General features: G+C 42.7%; 1 protein-coding gene across 1 annotated transcript in view; it reads right to left on the bottom strand.

Moving 5' to 3' along the window:
- STARD9 (StAR related lipid transfer domain containing 9) overlaps positions 1-21,626 on the bottom strand; it is a 297,129-nt gene that overhangs the window by 95,083 nt on the left and 180,420 nt on the right. The window contains exons 15-18 of the mRNA XM_082274962.1: positions 14,139-14,213; positions 12,552-12,731; positions 9,654-9,693; positions 5,958-6,095 (exon numbers count right to left, since the gene is read on the bottom strand). Of these exons, the coding sequence (XP_082131088.1) occupies positions 5,958-6,095; positions 9,654-9,693; positions 12,552-12,731; positions 14,139-14,213 (433 nt within the window). The remainder of the gene's footprint in view (positions 1-5,957; positions 6,096-9,653; positions 9,694-12,551; positions 12,732-14,138; positions 14,214-21,626) is intronic.

The following is a 21,626-nucleotide window of genomic DNA, read 5'->3' as shown; positions in this document are numbered from 1 at the left end:
ATCCTCCCTTCGTCTCCTCAGCAGCAGCGTACGTGCATCCTGACCGGTTTCGTCTGGTAGTCTGGAAGTCTACCAGACGAAACCGGTCAGGATGCACGTACGCTGCTGCTGAGGAGACGAAGGGAGGATACCGCTGTTGTTCTGGATCTCGCCTGTTAGCCGCAGGAGCGCTGTAATCCACAGCAGGGACTAGCTCGCGGTCGGCGAGCGGCGGTACCTTTCAAAGCCTCTGTGTTTATGATATGCGTGCAAAGGGTGATTGAAATGTAAGCATATACGCTGAAGGGGAGGGAAGTTTTATTTAATTAATAAAGTCGAAACAGTATTACACTACTCTCTTGCTTCATGTCGTTTGCTTACAAATTGCACTGAGGAGATATACAGCCTGATAGTGACCCCTGGTGGACGGATAGGATCTGGACGTGCCTAAGCGACGACAGACCGACTAGAAGCAAGGGCTCATGCAGCTTATGCATAAAGGCGATATTTCAAGGGCAATTCGGTGAGTGGCCACTTCATAGGGGTGCACAGTCGGTGTGGTGAAGGATTAGTGATACTGTGTGTACAATCACTGGTGCTGAACATCAGAGGAGAAATCTTTTTGCTGGCTGTGACTGCACATCCTGTGGAGTTGGAACTAGTTTGCAATTGCAGGCTCTGAAGCACTGCAGGAACTGACTAATATACTTGCACACATACATTGTGTGTGCTGAAGCGCCGCTGAATGTATGATATAACGAACTGAGACGCACAGATTGGGCTATTATTATACATTTGATTTTGCAAGTTTTACGTTTACAGTGGCAGCTAGTGCATTAAAAGGATGCACAGAGTGACATGTTTTACATGATTTTATCTACATGATTTTATTTACTATTTATTCATGATTTGAGTAGATATATTTATTTCTTTATACCTTACACTGATTTATATATATATTTTAGCGCCGGGCGGGTGGTTGACGTTTTTTAGCATCAGTTACCTTTTACAATACATTTCTTAATAAGGGTTTCCTCAAACGGATAACGCCTGTCAATGCGTTTAGAAATAGTAAAAGTGCGTTTTGGCAGACGCCATTCTTCTTCGATTGGATTGCCAAAACATTTGGGCAATGGAAAAACCTTCGCCACTTTGATGCGTTTTTTAGTCCCAAAAGAGATTTCAGTTTCAGCTATTTCCGATGGAATACCCTGTTACCTTAAGGTCTCTTGAACAGATACAATGAGTGCGTTTACCAACGCTTCCTCTCGGGCTATGGCGGATGCCGAAACATCCTCCTCACTGTCTGAAGAGACAGGACCCGAGACACCAATCCCAGATGAAGTACCTGCAACTGCAGAAATGGGCTCAGAATCTGAATCCGAGGTTTCAGATAATATGGGGTTAGGCGGGGGTCGCTTTCTTGCGCCCTGTCCCTGACAAGCCACTTCCACCCGGGACACAAAAGTTTCCATAATAGCTGACAATGATTCAATTGTCAATGGGGTGCTGGAGGATCCCGCAGACCCCTCGAGGGGATCCGGAGGAGATACATGAGTGGCAGGGTCCATGTTAATTCAGGACACCTTTGCCAGCAAAACAAAAAAACTTTTTTTTTTTTTTTTGTGTGTCTCCCCCTAGCGCAATAGCGCCCCTCAGAGTACCTGCTTCTCGATCCCACAGAGAGAGAGAGGGACCCCCAAGGCTCACCAACCGATGCAGTGCAGTTTCCAACCAACTGCAGTCAGCGTCTGTCTTACACAGACTGGAAGGAGCTGTTTGCTTTTTCCCGGGTAGAAGGCGTGGCTCCGCCCCCTGTGTACGCGTTCCGGCGTTCCCAGCTCTCCACGAGGTAGCTGGGCTCACAAAACATGGCCGCCCCCATAGAAGAGACATAAGACTCCAAAAACATGGCGGCCGGCGTGACCTGAGGACATACATGCATTCGGTCTACGGCAAAATGGCGGCGGACCGCCGAAATCGTTTTTCCCAGCACATCCACCTGCATCTCTGCTAAGAGGCGATATATGGATCTACAGAAGATACACTACACATAAGGTAGGATTATACCTCCTATGTCTGCTGTAATGTTACAGTCTGCTGGGTAGAGTGTTAGCTCTTAAACCAAGTCCACTTCCCACAAACACATGCTGTATTACAAGGGGGACTTGTAAGTATCAGATATATACTGACCATATATGGAGGGGCCCATAATACATACTGCCTCATAACGAGGAAAAAAGGGAACGTTTACTCACCATACCGAACCGACAGGCACCCTCTCTTCACAATACCCTCTCCACCGGGGTGGGGGTTTGTGGACCACTCCGGACGCCTCGACTCTCTGGTACCTGGCGTCCAAGCGAGACTTTTAACTCGCAAGGTCAGTCCCTCCACTGGGACTCCGTCGCGGCCGACCCAGCGCGGAGCTCTGGTCTGCACGCGCTCGAGGGCAGAAACCGGGGTGACCACTGGATCTCAACATCCAGCCCGTCGCCCGGCCCCGCATACTTACTTGAATATGTCGCGGCCGACCAAGCGCAATGCCATGGTCTGCGCGCGCTCGTAGGCCGGCTGGGGTGACCACAAGTGTCACCCAGTCCGGCATTTTTGCTTGAAGATCTCACAGGAAAAAAAACTGGAGAAAACTACCTAAAAAATGTCTTTTTCTTAAAGAAAAAAAGTCTTGCCAGGACCAAAAGATCCCAGCAAGGAACTTAGGTCCTTACTCCTGACTAGACAGAAAAAAACTGATTCCCTGTGGCAGAGAGAGGGAGGATATACCCTCAGGGACTGCCCCTAAGGTGGAGCCAGAACGTTTTGTCTTTCTGCCTAGTCCTACTCCTGCGGAGACAACATAACCCAGCTCTTGAGAATCAAGAAGACTACGTCTGTCAATGAGCGATAGAGAAACAATGTCACAGTTAAATGTGATAAAATGATTAAAAACTTGTCCACATAAGCTCCGATGGGAAGATGGCAAAAAGAAATAACCACTTCCGCAGGTCACCATAAGAAACATGGACAATGGAAAAATACCTGCAGGGGTGGCTGGTGCTGTTGCTGATGTATCCAGAAAAGTCGATGGTAAGGGGCTGTCTGTGGTGTAGGTGAAGGATCACACCAGGGAGTGCATCACAGAGGAGAGGAGGAGAGTACAGTTCACGTCGTCCACTCGAGCTGGATGTGGTGACACCTCTTGATCAGCCACACACACAGGGCTCGCCGGCTCCTCCAGAACTCCTGTGTCCTGAGCTGTGCCGACTGATGATGTCACCAGACCGGGGACACAGCAACAGATTGCAGATGGTATAAACAGCAAGGGTCCACACACGGAGTATCAGTGAGACAATGGGGGAAAGATTATAAATGCCAAATTTGAGATGACATGTTTCGGGGATTCGCCCCTTCCTCAGATCTCAGTTGTCATTAGGAGCACCTTCTTGAATTGGCAGGCCTAATCTGTGTACTGCATGAGCACATACTGTAGCCAGTCTGTGGGAGCCAGAATTATTGTTGGTTGGTAGGGGATCAAGTACTTTTTTTACTCACTGTACTGCAACTCAAATTATAACATTTGTATCGTGTGTTTTTTCTGGATTTTTGGTTGATATTCTGTCTCTATTATTTATTACACCTATGATAACAATTACTTGTTAAATAAATAATGAAATCATTATTTCCCCACTGTATGTAAAACATTGCCTGGGGTTGCGCAGCCACCATATTTGGAAACTTTAAATAAAAGTATAATAATGGACATAAGGGAAATTATTAGCAACCCTGCTCCTGAAATCATGATGTTGTTTGTATAATACACTGCTCAAAAAAATTTAAGGAACACTTTGAAAACACATCACATCTAATTGGGGAAAAATCTCATTCTGGATAGCTTTACTGATATGGACTGGGTAATGTGTTAGGAACGAAAGGATGCCACATCATTTGATGGACATGAAAATGATCAACCTACAGAGGGCTAAATTCAAAGGCACCCCAAAAATCAAAGTGAAAAAATGATGCAGAAGGCTAGTCCATTTTGCTGAAACTTTATTGCAGCAACTCAAAATGTTACTCAGTAGTTTGTATGGCCCCCTCATGCTTTTATACATGCCAGACAACTTCAAGGGATACTCCTATTGAGATGACGGATGGTGTCCTGTGGTATTTCCTCCCAGATCTGGACCAGGGCATCACTGAGCTCCTGAACAGACTGAGGTGCAACCTGGCGGCGTAGGATGGACCAAAACATAAAGTCCCAGAGGTGTTCTATTGGATTTAGGTCAGGCAAGCGTAAGGGTCAATCAATGGTATCAATTCCTTCATCCTCCAGAAACTGGCTGCATACTCTCGCCACATAAGGCCAGGCATTGTCGTGCATCAGGAGGAACCCATGACCCACTGCACCAGAGTAGGGTCTGACAATGGATCAAAAGATGTTATACCTATACCTAATGGCAGTCAGGGTGCCATTGTCTAGCCTGTAGAGGTCTGTGCGTCCCCCCATGGATATGCCTTCCCAGACCATCACTTACCCTGGTCATGCTGAACGAGGTTATAGGCAGCATAACACTGTCCACGGCTTCTTCAGACCCTTTCACGTTTGTCACAAGTGCTCAGGGTGAACCTGCTCTCATCTGTGAAAAGCTCAGGGCACCAGTGGCGAACCTGCCAATTCTGGTGTTCAATGGCAATTGAGCTCCACAGTGCTGGGCAATGAACACAGGGCCCACTAGAGGATCTCGGACCACCCTCATGAAGTCTGTTTCTAATTGGTCAGAGACATTCACACCAGTGGCCTGCTGGAGGTAATTTTGTAGGGCTCTGGCAGTGCTCATCCTGTTCCTCCTTGCCAAAAGGAGCAGATATTGGTCCTGCTGATGGAATAAGGACCTTCTACCACCCTGTCCAACTCTCCTAGAGTAACTGCCTGACTCCTGGAATCTCCTCCATGTTCTTGAGACTGGGGAGACACAGCAAACCTTCTGGCAATAACACGTATTGATGTGTCATCCTGGAGGAGTTGGATTTCCTGTGCAACCTCTATAAGGTCCAGGTATCGCCTCATGCTACCAGAAGTGACAACGACCCTAGCCAAATGCAAAATTAGTGAAAAATAGTCAGAAAAGATGAGTATGGAAAACAAATGTCAGTGGCCTCAACCTGCAAAGCCATTTCTGTTTTGGAGGTTGTATCATTGTTGCCCATATAGTGCCCCTTTTGTTAATCTCATTACCACCAAAGCATCTAAAACTGATTAACAACCCCCTCTGCTACTTAACTGACCAGATCAATATCCCAGCAGTTTAATTGACATGATGTTATATGATTATATGATCTTCTCTTTTTCTGGAGCCCTGTTTGAGTGCTTATCCCTGGAGGTTTGATTATTTGGAGATACTATTACTGCAACACAGATTGGAGTATCGGTTTGAATAAGGAGACCGGTTGAGCCCGCTGTGGGATGTACTAATGCTCCATTACAATCAGTCGGAGGGTAAGAGGCAGTGTGGTTGGTGTTTGCTGGTGGTGGACTTCACTCATCTGCCTGATCAACGTATCTCTTCACAATCATAAAAGGACCAATGTGATTTGCTTTAGCGCTACACCTTTTCCTAAATGTATGTTTTATGTCTTATCCTGCATATGTGTAGCAGCTGGCTCTATGCAAATAGTTTAATTCAATTTTAATACTTTTTTCTGTTGTAATAATCTAAGCGCAGCTTCCTCCGTGTGATTTATTATTTATGAAGTGTTTCAGATTAATGTTCCGCCTGCATTAGGGGTAAGAGTGACAATACCTAGAACTACCAGGTGCTTCTCTTTGTACCTGGAGGCAGAAATGAGAGGCAGGGGGGTAAAGAGAAGGTGGGTATGTGCAGTTATGCAGCAGTTAAGAAAACCTATCGATTTTCTGTACATGGGCAAATCAAAGACTCACTTTATCTAGATGTAGCAGGTGACAACAAATTACTGACCTTGGCAGAGGCGACAGACATCTGTGACTTCTTGCCCGTTGACTGTGCAGAGAGCTCCTGAGATTGGCCTCAGTTCTACAACTCCAAAGTTGTTCTCGATTATACAGTGATTCTGCTCGATGCATTCACCCTGTAACACTTAACAGTCAAAAAGAAAAGTCAGCATATTTCTAAATCTTGGTCAGCAACATAAGCTGTTGTTCCATAGTTTGGACCTTTAACATCCTCAAAGGCCTAGAGTTCCCCAAATAAGGAAAAATAGTTCCCAGATTGGTTTAGGTGTGCTTATGTTTTATTGTGTGAAATGGAGCGTTCACTTCTTAAAAGTTGAAATGTAAAGTTAAAGAAATTCTTTCATGTAGACTGCCTTTTCAGAAATCATCTATGTTTGTTGCCTGAGTTTTTAGCTGCCCCTCAGCTTCAATGCTTTGAGCTATTAACCTAGAACAAGTATTCAGATAAGAACATCGCACTGTACCCTGGCTTTTCTGATCCGCATACTAGTTCTGGGTCAGGAGTATTAAATCTAGTGACCAGCATAGCAGCAATGCAAACAGCATTTCCAGAAGAAGGCCATCATTAAAAGCCCTCACACCACAGGTTTACTCCAAAACAGCTCACCACTGCGAGTCCAAGGAAACTAGATTGTTTAGGTAATTTATAATTTAAAAAAATTAAACAAATGAAGGGTCTGCGTTAGCCAAAGTAAAAATCAAATTCTAGATGTAATTTTCCTAGCACAGACTTGAAATTAAAACGTATTTACCAAATTTGTAATCTATAGACAAGAAAGATTATTTGCTGCAGTTTTTAAAATGTTGGTGATTAAGCTGGATTCTAAATGGGAAAAATGAACTGAAAATGCTGAATCTAAATTGGTCTAAATTGAACAATCACTCAACTTTTATGACACCATGGAAGAAGCAATCCACAAAAAACAAATATTTCATTATTCAATGGAGCGGATCTTGGTAACAAAATCTACAGCAATTGAAGAAGAAATATCAGCACCTGAGTGCCCAGACTCATCTACTTACCTGCTGTAGTCATTATAGTCATCCTTGTTAAATTGTACATATATTTTATAAAATGGATACAATGCAATTATAACAAACATAAAGGCTAGGTAGCTTCTAACCATTTCATTGGCGCTCGGAAGTCTAGCTTCCCTACAGCGGTGTCTGTCATACAGGAACTGCCAGTGTACAGTTTGCCATTAATGCAGTGTTTAGAATGGTTCAATCAGGCTTCCTTGCCTACCAAAACTGATGGAAAGTCCATGTTGCGAGGCCCAGGACTTTCTTAGATAAACCTACAAATATCTTGCAGACCAATTTCAGGGCTGAGCTTGTTTCTTTCCAGCCAACTGTTATGTTATACTATTGGTGTCCACTTATAGTACAAGAGTAGGCACAAAAGCATCATTCAAGCTGAACATATAAATATTTCATAACTATTATTGGACTGACAAAAGAAGCGGGGTCACCTTGGTGTGCCTGGTCAGACTATATCATATAATGCATGTAGAAGCATAGTGTCTCTTGGTTTTAAAGTAGTGGTAATTGCTCCCCAAACCAGAGAGTATTATTTACTTATTTGAATGATCAAGACCAAGCTTGTGGCTTCAAACTCTAAAGGTTTTTTTTACCCTAATGCATACTCTGCATTACGGTAAAAAACCTTCCACTACCTGTTCCCCTTCCCTCCCTCTTCCTAAACATTTACCTGAGTTCTCCATCGATCCAGCTCTGTGCATGTCTAGCATCTCTCAAAGGCTTTGCTAAGAGCAGCGGAAACCCTCGGCTCTTAAGTTAAATCCTGTGAGGAGGTTGCGGAGGGCAAGGCAAAGCTGCGCCTAGTGTGTCTATGGACACACACAGCCCAGCTCAGAAGCATGCCCGCTCGTTTTCTCTAATAGCATTTGGCTTGCTATGGGGAAACATACAAAAGTGGAGGAGCAGAGAGTGCCAGTGGGGGATATCAGAAGAGTTGGTAAGGGGTCGCTTTGTGCAATACCCTTACACAGAACAGGTAAATGTAACTTTAAATTGAATAAAAAAAAAAAATTAAGGTTTAGAATCACTTTGATCTGCAGCACACAAAATTCGATGTCTGCGAATGAGACCTTTGTCAAAGTTCTCAAGCTACTAAACTGATTGAGGTAGTTGTATGTGGTCACTCCCCTTTACAGAGAAACAGAACCCAATAAGCTGTACCCAATTATTAACTTACCCTGCTTTGTTCTGCACTGTGTCTCTGTCTGGAGACAGCCATCCTGGTAGAGGCAGGGCTTTGCTTCCTCATGTCAGAACCTCCAGCAAAGAGAACAGTGAGCAGCACAGTAGTGACATCATCAAATCTCCTAACAGTCAGAGGCAGCTGTGCCTTAGATCTCACGCTGCAGATGTACAGCTATTGTATGAGGCTGTAAAGCACGGAAGTGCACCCTCACATACCAGGAAGTGCACTGCTATTTTCAGGAGGAATTCAGCACAAAAAGTACATTTTCAGGGTCCAGTTTCGTCACAATTAACACTTCTAGGTGTTTTCTTTAACAGAGCAAGTCTTCTCTTTTTGAATTCAGGATCTACTTTACTAGCTTCAAGACTATACATATGCTGAAAGGTTTTGAGCACAAACCTATTCATTTGATTCCTGCCGCCAGTATGCACCTATAAGATACTGGTTTTGGATCAGACCTAAAGTTTTACTAAACCCAGGACCCTGCATTCACTATATTAGGTCTCCCCCAGAACATGGAAATGCAAATATTTTAGTAAATATAAACTGCAAATACCTTTTCTCATCAGCATTATATAGCAGTCTTGTGACTTCTTTCACTCTCTGCTTAAAGCTTGTAGGAGGCGTTTTCCTTTTCCCCTGACCCTCTGTTTGGAGAGTGCTGATTGGCCCTGTGCTGATCACATGCACTCTCCAAAAAAAAACTCTCTAGCAATACACACCAAGCTGAGCATGTACAGCCTGACTCCAAAAGCTTTGTCTTATCCGGACATGTTCTGGAGTCAGTGGAAGAAGAGGAGGATCTGTGCATACAGGATCAAACAGCCTGTTTACACAATGTGGAGATTAACCCCTTGGGTTCCACAGTGAGTATACCAAGCATGCTTTACTGCATTTACAGACTGATTTTACAGTTGTGGGTTTAGTAACACTTTTAATAGGAAAGGCTAAATCCATCCCAAAACATATTTTAATTACCTCAAAATCCCTTAGACCAACCCGCCTCTACAATACATTAGGCACCCCTTAGGGTACAGGACGATTGAATTATAACTGTCCAACTGGCATACAATCTAGACTTATAGGATGTTCTATAATTTTGTTCAGCCATTAATACAGTTTTGAATAGTCACATCTACAGATTTGTTTTATTACTGAACGTTAGCTGCACTAAGCAAACAAGCAATGATTGCATCAATTTATTCAATAAGCTGTGAATTCTGGCATACATCCTAAATAAAACAGTACCTACATTCGTACAACTCTCCAAACATCCACACCAAAATCAGGGTCAGAAAATACTAGCTGTTAAAATTTAAATTAAATGAACATGTTTTGCCTCACGTTGCCTTTAAGTCTGCAATACACTAGTAATGAATGCTGCTAAAATACTGAATTGTCTGGAAATAGGTCAAATCACAGAATCTGGCATACATTTACAGCCTTTTTTCTTACCTATATCATGATCACCATTCCCGATGTTCGTTGTTCCCTCCTAGAAAATCACAGAACAGGAAAACGAAGCCGTCAATGAATGAAATGGACAGAATAGATGACAAATTTGCACCTCAAACACAGACACCTCGGTGAGCACCGCACAACTACAACTGCAAAGCCTTTGTCTAAACATTCACAATGTGGAACACAAGGCAATCCATTTTACCTTCTCAGGAATAGCAAGACAGCAGAGCCTAATGAATGCTAAGCAGAAATGACAAGAAAAGCCTCATCTATCAGCCAGGGAGAGCCAGAACAAAAAAAAAAGAGAGAGAGAGAATAGGGGGAGATAGAGATTAGTATGTTGTGTAAAATATTTTCCTTTTTCCTAGCTTTAACAACAAACCCTGTGGCAGCCTCGGGGAATCAAGGATCCAGACATTGTGGGTCTGATAATAGAAAGAGCCTGAATTCATGTATATTAACAAATTGCTTGTTTCGGTTGTACATTTTTGGAAAATGCAATTATCACTGAAAACAGTTATTTAGCTGATGCTATTATATTAATATGAGTATAACGGTGATTGTAACAATTAACCCACACTCAGACGTTATCAATTGTAGTCTTGCAGTGCTGCGGTTGTAAGCTTATTACTATCCAACACACTATTTGCATGGTGTTGGTGTGTTTTTTCAGGGTTTGTGTAAGGTTTCTTTGGGTTCTCAGTTATCTTTCACAGACCTTAAAGATAATCTATGCTTTTCTGGTTTAATTGGCTGTAGAAAACGACCCTATCAGGGACCTCCAGTATGATGGTAAATAAACTAATACAGGACGTTAACCTGGTCCTATGAAAATAGGTTTTCTCTAAGTTCACATTTGTGCGATCACAGAGATTGCATGTAATTCTGAGCGCACTGCTCCTAAAATTACATGCGATCTCTGTGCGGTGCAAATTCAGCCATACAGTTTGTATGGCTGAATTTGCACCGCAATCGCACTAAAAACACGCACAGGACCCTTTTTTTGGTCCGCAGCAGAATCGGATCACATGGTGGTTCACACTAGTGCGATCCGATTCTGTGCGAACTTTCAGATCGCACTGTGATATGCGATCTGATCTGGGGGTGTCGTTAACTTTTAATTGACACCCCCAGCGTATCGCATATGGCAGTGTGAACTGCCAGGGGTGCGGATGCAATGCGGGAACACGCTGTATATTCGCAGCGTTCCCGCATGGCACAAATGTGAACCGGCACTAACAGCTTAAAGTGGATGTAAACCTAATTCATGAAATATGACCTGGGTACAAGTATCTGCAGTGTTTTCTTATCTCTCTCCAAAGCCCTAAGTCCCGTGTGTTTCTGCTGCTCTGTTCTTCTGTTTTCTTTTTTTTTTTTTTAATCACATAATTTTTATTGAAACATATCCTTATACATAATACCCCACAGACCCAAATAACAAAAAAAAACATATACACACACACACATATATATATATATATATATATTATATATAACCTTTCCACTCCCACCCCTCCCCTCCTTAATTCACAACAGTATCCATTTTGATCAGCCATTTCTACCATACTTTACCAAACTTCTCTGGACAGCCTCTATGCAAGAAAGTCCATTTCTCTTTAAGTATATTCTCCTTAATTTGTGTTATCCACCCCTAAACTGTTGGGGGATGAGGTGCAAGCCACTTTTGTGCGATAAATTTACGGGCAAAAAAAAGACACCATAATATCCGAACTAGAGTATTTTCAGGGATCCTCGTTCTATTCAGTATAGACGGCAAGCCTAACCCAGGTTCCGCTAATAAGCCCACCCCAAAGACCAGGTTAATAGTAGAAATTACTCCCTGCCAATAGCAATGAAGTTTGGGGCACCTCCATAGAATGTGTATTCAATTTTCAGGGTCCTGACTGCATTTTGGGCATGTTGATGTGTCCCGCCTTCGCCACTTTTCCGGGGTATGATGAGAACTATGCAATATAAATAATTGAGTCAAACTATGTGTTCTGTTTTCAGCATGATAACTTCCGACAAGTCCTCTGTCAACTGAGATAAAACCAGGCTGAATTTTGTGTCGGGGTGGGTGCTATAAATAGATTAGCAGACAGCTGGTCTATTCACACATTTCTTCCTTCCTCTGCCTATGTGGAGTGGGGGTGTGTGCCTTTCCTCCAATCAGCTGTCACACAGTGTATGCCAAGACTACACTCCCAGTGCTAAACAGGAAGATACATTTTCTAATCATCTAACCACAGTTTGTACTCAGGCAATCAACAGGTTACTGGCCACTGCAGGACTCACCCCGGCTCGCCACCAAAAAGGAAAGTGAAGAAAAGAAGATAGTGGCAAAATGCAATGAGGTCATAGTTTTAAAAGTCCTTTATTGTCCTCATGCCAGACAAAAACATACAGGAACTAGTTGACGCGTTTCACAGAAATCACTTGTGCTTACTCGTAAGCATGAAAGAATTGTGTGAAACGTGTCAACTAGTTCCTGTATTTTTTTGTCTGGCATGGTGACAAAAAAGGACTTTTAAAACTTTGATCTCACTGCAGTGTGCCACCATGTGGACTTTTCAAAGAATATAGCAAGCTGAAGACAGCAGATATGCATGTAAAACGTATGTAGGGAGATTTGTTTCATCTCTGTTTTATCAGAGGCTATTCAATTCACTGAGTATATGGGAGGGTTTACATCCACTTTAAAAAACAACTTAGACATTTGCCCCCCTGAAAATAGGTTTTCTCTAACAGCTTAAAAGACAATTTAAGCATTTAAAAGACACCAGGTTACTCTGCTGAACACCTACTAACTTCAAAACATTTCCTGTAATTGAATTAAATGGATCCACATGGGGCAACTCATACTCAGAAATAGAATTTGTTATATATCATTACCTTTAGATGATAAATCACCACTCCAGTACTAAGGATATCATCATCCATAGCAATGAGATGAGGCAAACCAGAATCAATGGTCACTCTGGCTTTCCCGTGGTCGATGTCCACATTATATTGCTCCATAAGGGCAGCTTTATCTGTCCACTTGTCTGTCCAGTCCTTGGTGAGCTGCTCAATCTGTAAACACATAACAGAAAAAAATAAAAACGCCATTATTATCTGCGAAGGAAGTAATGGGTTGCACTAACTTCACCTAATCTACTTGTTTTACATGTAAGAATTTACCATAGAAAGGCGTATAGAGCCAAATGGCTCAGTTTAGAAAACCGCTCTGGAAGTCATGAGTGTAGCATTGGTTTGCATCTGAGGCTGAAGTTTAATTTATTTGTACCGTTCCCTCCTTCCACCTCAGAAATTTCTGATGTGGAAGGGAAGGGGGGTACACAAAGCACAAATTACATGCAGGACCACAGTAGCCTCCTACATTCAACTTCTGTATGCAAACAGCCCAACAGTATAGATTTAATGCGGTCATTTGCATCCAGGTCCTGGTAAGTATCTAAATCCTAAAATTCGTTGATAGAAGAACTAGGAAAAATTACATCAAAGGCGCAATTTTGTTTTGCAGGGTGATATTACTTAAATGACAATACAGAGTAGGAGTAAGGGCATTTAACAACATAGGGAAGTGCCGCAGCCCCAAAATTCTATAGAGATAGACAGGACGAGATCAAGACATCTGTACCCGGACTCACGTAGTACTAAACGTCCAAAATCCAATGATGAGAGTAGAAATCCGGCACCAGGATCTTGCGGCGTTAAATATGTATATCTTTATTGAATCCATCAAGCCATAAAAAGGAATCAATTCCTAAAAATAGTTTCAGCCTCCTATATAGGCCTCGGTCATAAAGCATTTAGGTTGGTACATGGCTTTTTTTTTTTAAATAAAAGTTTAATTTGTCCATATTTTTATTAGTGATCAGGCCTCATCCCACATCATCTTTTAATAATTTTTCTTATTTCTTCTTTATTTGTGAAAGGCTTTGAGCATAACAGCAATACAAAAGCACAAAATGTTCACCCACAATGCCACAATGATCATTTGTAGTAGGAATTTTTAAGAAGTGGAACTAGATAATCATGTTAGCAAATTAAATTTAAATTCAATAAGATGGAAACGATAGCACCTGACCCAGGAGGGTATACTATTGGTGTTGCTATTTAACAATATTGTAATGATGTTGGTTTAGGTGATCTGGCTAGGCGATGTTCGACTCAGTGCCTCCCTATTCGAGCCAATATTAATGTTAGAGTTAAAAAAAAAAGAAAAGAAAATGCCTGACAGTTATATAACAAAGGGTAGGAATTAATTACAGTATGTAATTTAAGGTATACATACATAATAATCTCTTAAGAGCACAGTGCCATCTTGTGGATAGATGAAGTACATTATCAAACCAAAAAACAAAAAACAAAACACATGCTCAGCTAGAATTACTTTACTAGTCCTAACAGGACTTCCTACCAAAGCCACTAGTTCTACAAGTACAGGGTCAGAAAGAATATAATTCATACACCCACCTTTAATTCATTCTGTCGTACCATTTCCGTAAGATTCCCATCCCTCTCCTCGCTGAATGCAGGGCTAATAGCTCTCTGGTATAAGAATGCATAGGGAAAGAAAAAAACATCACAATTCCACAGATACATTATATACAGATGAAAAAAGGCATATTTAGATGCATAAACCAGCTTACCTCTCTAGATTAACAAGATTGATTAATACTTGATCTTAAATATGACCTCAAAACATCGCTACATTCAGAGCTTAGAAATTTCAGTCCTTTTTGCATATACACATAGCAATATAGACCAGCCCACAACACTGCATATACTGTAGATCAGACCATGCTACTAGTTCTAAATAACTCGACTCATCCTCTAGTGTTCTGCAAACCAAATGCTCTGCCAATAAGCATTGTAGGTATTCCAGTGACAACCACTTTTTGGAGCTACAAGTTCCAGGGCTATCATCCACATCTGTCATTTACATCCCTGCCTTCATTGCTTTGTCAGTAACTGAACAAGTATATGCATATCAGGTGTCAGGACAGTGACATACACATGCTTGTTCCCGGTCAACCACCCACTAAATAGTGAGGCTAGAATAGGGATGACAGCTTGAAGCTTACAGCTTCAAAAATAAATCAGCAATTAACTTAGATTCCATACATCTATTATGACATACAACAGTCCCTTTAATTCTGTCTAATCCCATACATCCACACCACACAGAGCACCTAGCAGGGTAAAGTGGTACACTTCTGTAACATCAACCACATTCAACATTCCAAGACAGGTTTGACTATGATTGGCTGGCGAGAAAACTGACTTTTTTATGTTGGGCTTTTTGTAAGTGAGTGACAGTAAGGGTCAACAGTGTGGGTGTTTAAGAGTAGCTATTCTGCATCATAGGTAGGGGTTCTCAACTGACAACAAAAGGCTGCAATGAACTGGTGCACTAAGACAATGTCTAAATGAAATGCTGAAGTACTCAGTGTGTACATTATGATCTCTGTATGTAGATCAGGGCTTCAGGCATTTTGAAAATTAGACTAAAGTGAACATTTATGACTAAAGTTTCTAAAGCGGCAATCTTGGGCCACAAATCAAAACTGAACCGTAGTTATGGTAAGGTTTTTTTAAGGTTTGGCACAGTAATTTCTAGCTGGTATTCTCTATTTACACACCTTCTGAATCGCTAAAAAAGTGAGAGAAGTTCTTATCTGCATATATTCTCTGGGTTGAAGCTAGAAGGTCAGTCTGAGAGCTAGGCAACAAGCATTTCCTGATGCCAACATGGCAGCATACATATGATAGAGCTCCGTCCCTATATCCACCCACAGGACCTGTTTAAATCTATAAAAGTCTGACTGAGAGCAACCTCCCCATTCTGCTTTTCGTCCTCAAGATATACACCCGTAAGACTGTAATGTTGTGATAAAGTCCCTACCTGCCAACTGTGTCGGTATCCATCTGGGTTCAGCCTCTCCCAGGCGCAGTCCCACATCTTAGGTTGCTAAATGCTCTAACAAGGTGGGGAGCCTCTTCTGGTGGTCTTTTGGGGCTGAGGAGTTCTCTAACTAGAGACGACAGAACCTCATGTGGTGCACCTAAGATGGTGTTTGGCTACTGGAGTCCATATACATGTGTCTTTCTGTACATCTGAGATTGTGCTTCGTTGCTGGACTCCATGATGCATGTGTCTCTCTACACACCTGTGCTGGTATTTGTTTGCTGAAGTCCATGATGCATGTGTCTCTCGTGCTGGTATTTGTTTGCTGGAGTCCATGATGCATGTGTCTCTCGTGCTGGTATTTGTTTGCTGGAGTCCATGATGCATGTTTCTCTCTGCACAGCTGTGCTGAATCCTAAAGCTGGAGTCAGTGCTGCAGTTTCTTTTCTCCTACAGGTATGTGCTATCCCTTTTTGTTTTCTTCCCTTGCCTCTAACTTCATTAGGCTTAAAATGTGATTGCAGACCTTCCTCTGCTTGTTGCTCTGTGCTGCATACACACCACAAGATTACTGTAGTTCTGTCCTTGTCAGTTTGCCACTTAAATTTAACCAGTGACCCTATACACTATTTTTGGTGAAATGTGTTTTATAGGCGCAAAACAAAGACAAGGTCACAGCAGAGATTTCAGTTCATAATTTACAACTCATACTGCATATATTTCATTAGATGGGGTCAGAATTTCTTTTCACATCTGATTGAAAAGATCACTCCACACTTTTCCACACTCCACAATTTTCACATGATAATAATCCCACAATGTGCTGTTTATAGTATTTTTATTTTTTTTTTGTCTGCAGTTTTTTCCTTTCATCTGTGGTTTTTGCTTTGACCAATGTGTGTGTGTGCACGATATGGTCTAGGACTAGTTTTTTTTGTCTGTTTCCAGTCTCAGGGCTGGCTATGGCATCCATGCATGCAATGTGCAGAGGGCCCCATGTGGCAGCCATCTTTGCTATGGCATGTACAGGCTCATGCATGTGTGAGGTGGATTTTGCACTGGAAACATCTAATGTTTTCCCTTGCTTATGCTGCAGGTGAATGGGGGAGGGGAGGGAGGGGATTCGGGCACATGTCTATAATCAGTTTGCTTCTTTCTATGAGTCTCCTTTTCCTTTCTGCGCAGTGCTGACATCCTTGTTCCAAAAGGAACTTTCTGCCACATACCCAAAACCTCTATGTGCTCACAGTCTGGTAAGAAGAGGAAAAAGAGTGCCTTTCATGAGCGTGGCCTTCGTCTTCAGATGCAACTTGGCCCACTCTCGCTCTTGCTTAAGGTCAAGCTAAAAGAGTGTTGCCATGTCATGACAAGTCCAATGTGGACAGCGGCTCATCCATCCCCGCAGGTGTCCCCAAGAAAGTTACCAGCGAGTGTCAGTATTACTCCTCCCCTGAGTGCTAATAGCAACAAAAGGGTATAAAAGTGCTGGGCCTGCGGCACAGAGTTATTACCAGACTAAAATGTCTGTGGATATTGGCGCTGAGACCTCTGGAAGGACAAAGAACGCTGTAAGCCTGCAAGCCATGGCCGTTCATGGGAAAGTCTCTAACTTGGTTCTCCAATCACTTATGCCAGCGGACTTCAGGTGCAAAGTCAAGGGCGCAGCCCTGCAGATGAGTTCAGGGCATCAAAATTAGCTCTTCTAACCAAGAAGTCCCCAAGCCCATTACAGTCAACTTTGTTCCCAGCTGTAAGGGCACCTTTATCCAAGCCATTCTCCTCTGCCTTATACCTGGCTACACCAGAGATAGAAGAGGGTCGGTCGTCCTCCTTACAGAGGCTAAGCAGGTTTTTAGTGCCTCTTGGGTCCAGTCATTCATTAGAGCAGTTAAGCAGGCCCAGAATGGGAGGACCCATATCACTGCCTTCCAAGTCAGTACATCACGTTTTGAAGACATGTCCTTCCATACTCCCCAATGAATGGAAAGGTAAAAAGGCTGATTCAAGAGTAGTGGCAGTAGTGATATGAAGTTTTACAGAAGTAAGCAGTGGCAAAATTATACCCTATTCCAGAAGGAAGTGCCAATTCTCTGCTCACAAGAATGACACTGCATCAAGCTAGTGCACTTAACATGTGTTGCAGTAGCACACACTTTACAACACTGCACCCTACTGCAAAGGTATGGACACTACCATTATGCATTTTGTCACGAGTGTTATTCTTCCCAGGGAAGATTCAGTTTCCGTTGGCTGTATCCACAATCGATGAATTGATAGATATCTGAGAGATTCATGTCAAGACACAGGGGGTGCTTGGAAGCCAGTGATCACAGTATTTTGTTGCAAGCGCAGCACAGTTGGGACCCAGAATGGAGGTCTCCATCACCCATGAATCACTGAAAGAGCAGATTATTAGTGCTCCTGGTGAGCTTAAGTGATCGGCAGATTTTGTGGATGAAGTAGCATTTGTTGTTATCAATGTTCCCCTAAGGTAATTCTGCATTCAGGAACAATAAAGGGGCTTTAAAGCTGGGTGGTCATAAGTGCCTGTATGATGACAATTTTCCCTCTGACTAGAATTTTTTTGACTATTCCAAGAGACTCACCGCTGCTCTATTCTAGTTGTCCTCAGTTTGCTGTGCAGATGGATGGTGCTCGCAGTTGGCTCTTGATTGCCATATAACAGGGTTTAAGTTTCATAGAGCGGCACACACCCTTGTAATCTCTAACACTCTTTAATGGCCCCGATCAAAAGTCACATGTACATCTTAACGCTAAGCAATATTCCAGGAGCAATTGGTGGTTAGTCTGGCCTTCCTCCCCATAGGAGGTTGAGGCTCCGTTGAGTTCTTTCTGATAGTTTAGTTCACTCTACTTTTCAGGATTCAAGATCCTTTTGCCAGAATAGAAAACTTCAAGAGCAAATGGGAGGGTGTGCAAAGGGCACCTTTCTGAAGGACGCACAGCCATGGTCCTTTTCAATCCCTTTATCATCCCCCACAGGAGTCTGGTTGATGGGAGACCCCCCCCCCCAGGTTAGTGTGGTGGAGACTAGGGTGGCCGAATGTGTGCACAAATGGTAAAGCCCATTTTTTGGGATCCAGGGGTGCCATCTTCAGTAAAACGGTTACTTTTAGAGTTTAAGACATCACCCTCCAGAACATTTCTTCATCCTGACCAGAATATCACATTCTCTGCAGAAGGTGGACGTCCTCTCAGAATACATCAATATTATACGACTGGAATAAGGAGTTATTCTAAGTCATCCCTCATAGAGATTTACAGGCTTTTAGTGAGTGTTGAGTTTGAAGAAACTGAGTCTCGGGGTGAGATGGACATTTTCAGTTTGTGGGTCTTCCTTTCAGGGCTATCCGCCTTACCGATTACTTTTATGGAGGTTCTAATCTCTGTGTAGTCCCTCTGAGGAAATGGGGGTGCTTCAAATCCACCATTACTTTATGGTATTCTACTGTTGGCTCAGAGTTCCAGATGACTTACTAGTTCAAAAGGGGATTCTTCTGGCCAGTCTGAGAAGTTTTGGCTGGAGAAGAGGTGTCAAGACAGTTGGAGCAGACCTGACTAGTCATCGATACGGAGCCCCAGTTCAATGCTCACGCAAGCACTTTTTCGCCTCCTTTTTGAATGGGCCAAGCAATTGTCAGCTTCCCAATGCAGGGGTCCCTTGGAAACGATGATGTCTTGCATCCCTATGCTACCCTGGGCAAACTGGATTCCTTGGACTTCCAATGAACTTTCTTTTTGCGATGCAAAAGGCAGCAGAATCAAAGTGCTTCTTTCCAGATGTACAGGAGCCTCTGGTGATGGATATGTCAGGGGACCCTCACTTGATCCCTTCCGGTAGGTTCATTATCTGAGACCTTAATCAACACTGAGGCCAGTACTTGGTTCCCAATGAATGGGTCTTTAATCGGAAGATCTTGTCAATATCACTCAGGTATGGGGCTACCCTCAGTTGAATCTGTTTGCATCAACATTCATTCACAAGGTGCCTGTCTTTCTGCCCTCACCTGTTGGTGGAGGAAGCGGATGCCCTCACTCACCCAAGAGATAGTCACCTAACAGATGCCTTTCCTCTATTGCCTTTGGTCATGAACTTCAAGGGGAGACTGTTGTTTGAGGGTCTTTCTATGATAGCAAGCATGCTGATTGGCCTGCAGGCCTTGGGTTTACCCTATCTGTGGAATCTAGGCAGGACCAGGTAATTCAGCTACCAGTGTTTCCACAACACCTGTCCCATGATGGCCTGTAAATGGAGGGGAAGGATTGGAGGACTTGGGCCGTCTTCTAAAAGTGGTTAAATCCAGACAAGGTTCCAGAAAAGACATTAACAAATCTATTTACTCCAAAGTCTGGGAACAGGTTCACAGCCTAGTCCTGTAGGGGGTCACATTTCAGCTTTCACCGGGGAAAATGAGGATGTGAGCTGCCAGGGGAATGCCTCATGGGGTCAGTCCTGAAACTTTGCCCTGAGGAGGTATAATGTTCCCTAGTAGGTTTTTATTCTGGTCCTGGCTTTCTTGCCAGGACTCTGCTTGCATCGTCAGATAGTAGTCCTCAGTGGGACATCACTCGAGAGGCAGTGTCCCTCCATAACTTTAAGTGGCAAAGTATCGGCTCTGCAAATACTTGGAGCTACAGAGTCCTACATCTTATTCCTTCCAGACAAATTGGGGCCTATGCTCCTTGAGCTCCTCTGTTCCCAAAGTGGCTTCTGTTTTCATCCTACAAAGTAGCGATTCCATCCTTTCCAGCAGAGACAGTACCTAACCTACACTGGATGTACCAGTGTGTCTAAAATGCCTACCTTCAAGCAGCTTACTAGGAAAAATCCTTCAGGAGGCTGTTTGTGTTTCCATCAGGCAAGTTCAGAAGAGGAACCTACAGCAAAACCTTGTCATCTTGGAGAGTAAAGGTCATCCAGAAAGCTTACAGTGCAGCCAGGCAAGAGCCCTTCAGAAGTGATACAGGCTCATTTAGCTAAGTTAATTTTTACATCTTTAAATTTGGGCATTTGTCTATAGAGACTTCTGCAAAGCAGCAGGCTGGTTGGCGTGGTACACTGGCCTACAGCACTACAGGGAAGATACAGGGGATTGTACATCAATGGACTTCAATGGACTGACAGTCTAGGTTTCCATGTCCATTGTGGTAAATTTTATTATACCCCACCCTGTTTAGCTCGCTATTTATCATATGTTATGCTGCCATGATGGCGTCAGGAAAATGGAAAATTGTCCCAAATACTTACCATAATTTTGCTTTCCTGACGCCAATACATGGCAGCATACAAACCCTCCTTATGATCTTTGTGCTTTATACGGAGAATGGGGAGGTTGCTCTAAGTCAGACTTTTATAGATAGGTCCTGTGGGTAGATATAGGGGCGGAACTATATCATATGTATGCTGTCATGTATTGGTGTCAGGAAAGGAAAATTATGGTAAGTATTTGATACAATTTTCCTTTTTCGAGAAAAAAAAAAAAAAAAAAGCCTTTATATTGCTCTAACAAAATATCCAGTATCACCTATAAACCCAAGTGTATTTTCAAATCCCTTTATCCAAACTTTCCTTCTAGAACATCAGAAATATTACAGACACCAAAAAATTAGCACCAAAAAATAACCACAGAACTCATGCACACTGGATGTTATCAAAACGCCCTGTTGAAAGCTGTAGCTGTAGGAGTTTTTCCGCTTTTTTGCAGTAGCATTTTTTAGCATTTTTCAGTAGCGTTTTTTATTTTTTTTTTTTCTTTTTAGCAAAACTATACTCCTACAAAAGCTTATGGCTCAAAAACGCTGATAAACGCAGAATATCCGCGTTTTTAAGCATTTTTAAGCTTTTATCAGAGCGTTCTGGGGTTTTTTCCAGCCAGAAAACGCCCCCCTGGAAAAAAACTGCTGATAACAGCCTATGTGTGCATAGACACATAGAATAACATGCTGGGAGTTTACTGGTTGCGGATAAAAAACATCTGACGCCAAAAACAGCAGCTGTAAAAGTGTCCAGTGTGCATGTGGCCTAAAAAGGA

This window comes from Pelophylax lessonae, assembly GCF_965119305.1.
Source record: "Pelophylax lessonae genome assembly, chromosome: 13".
Taxonomy (NCBI): Eukaryota; Metazoa; Chordata; class Amphibia; order Anura; family Ranidae; genus Pelophylax; species Pelophylax lessonae.
Note: the sequence above shows the minus strand (reverse complement) of the source record. Positions and strands in the feature narration are given on the sequence as shown.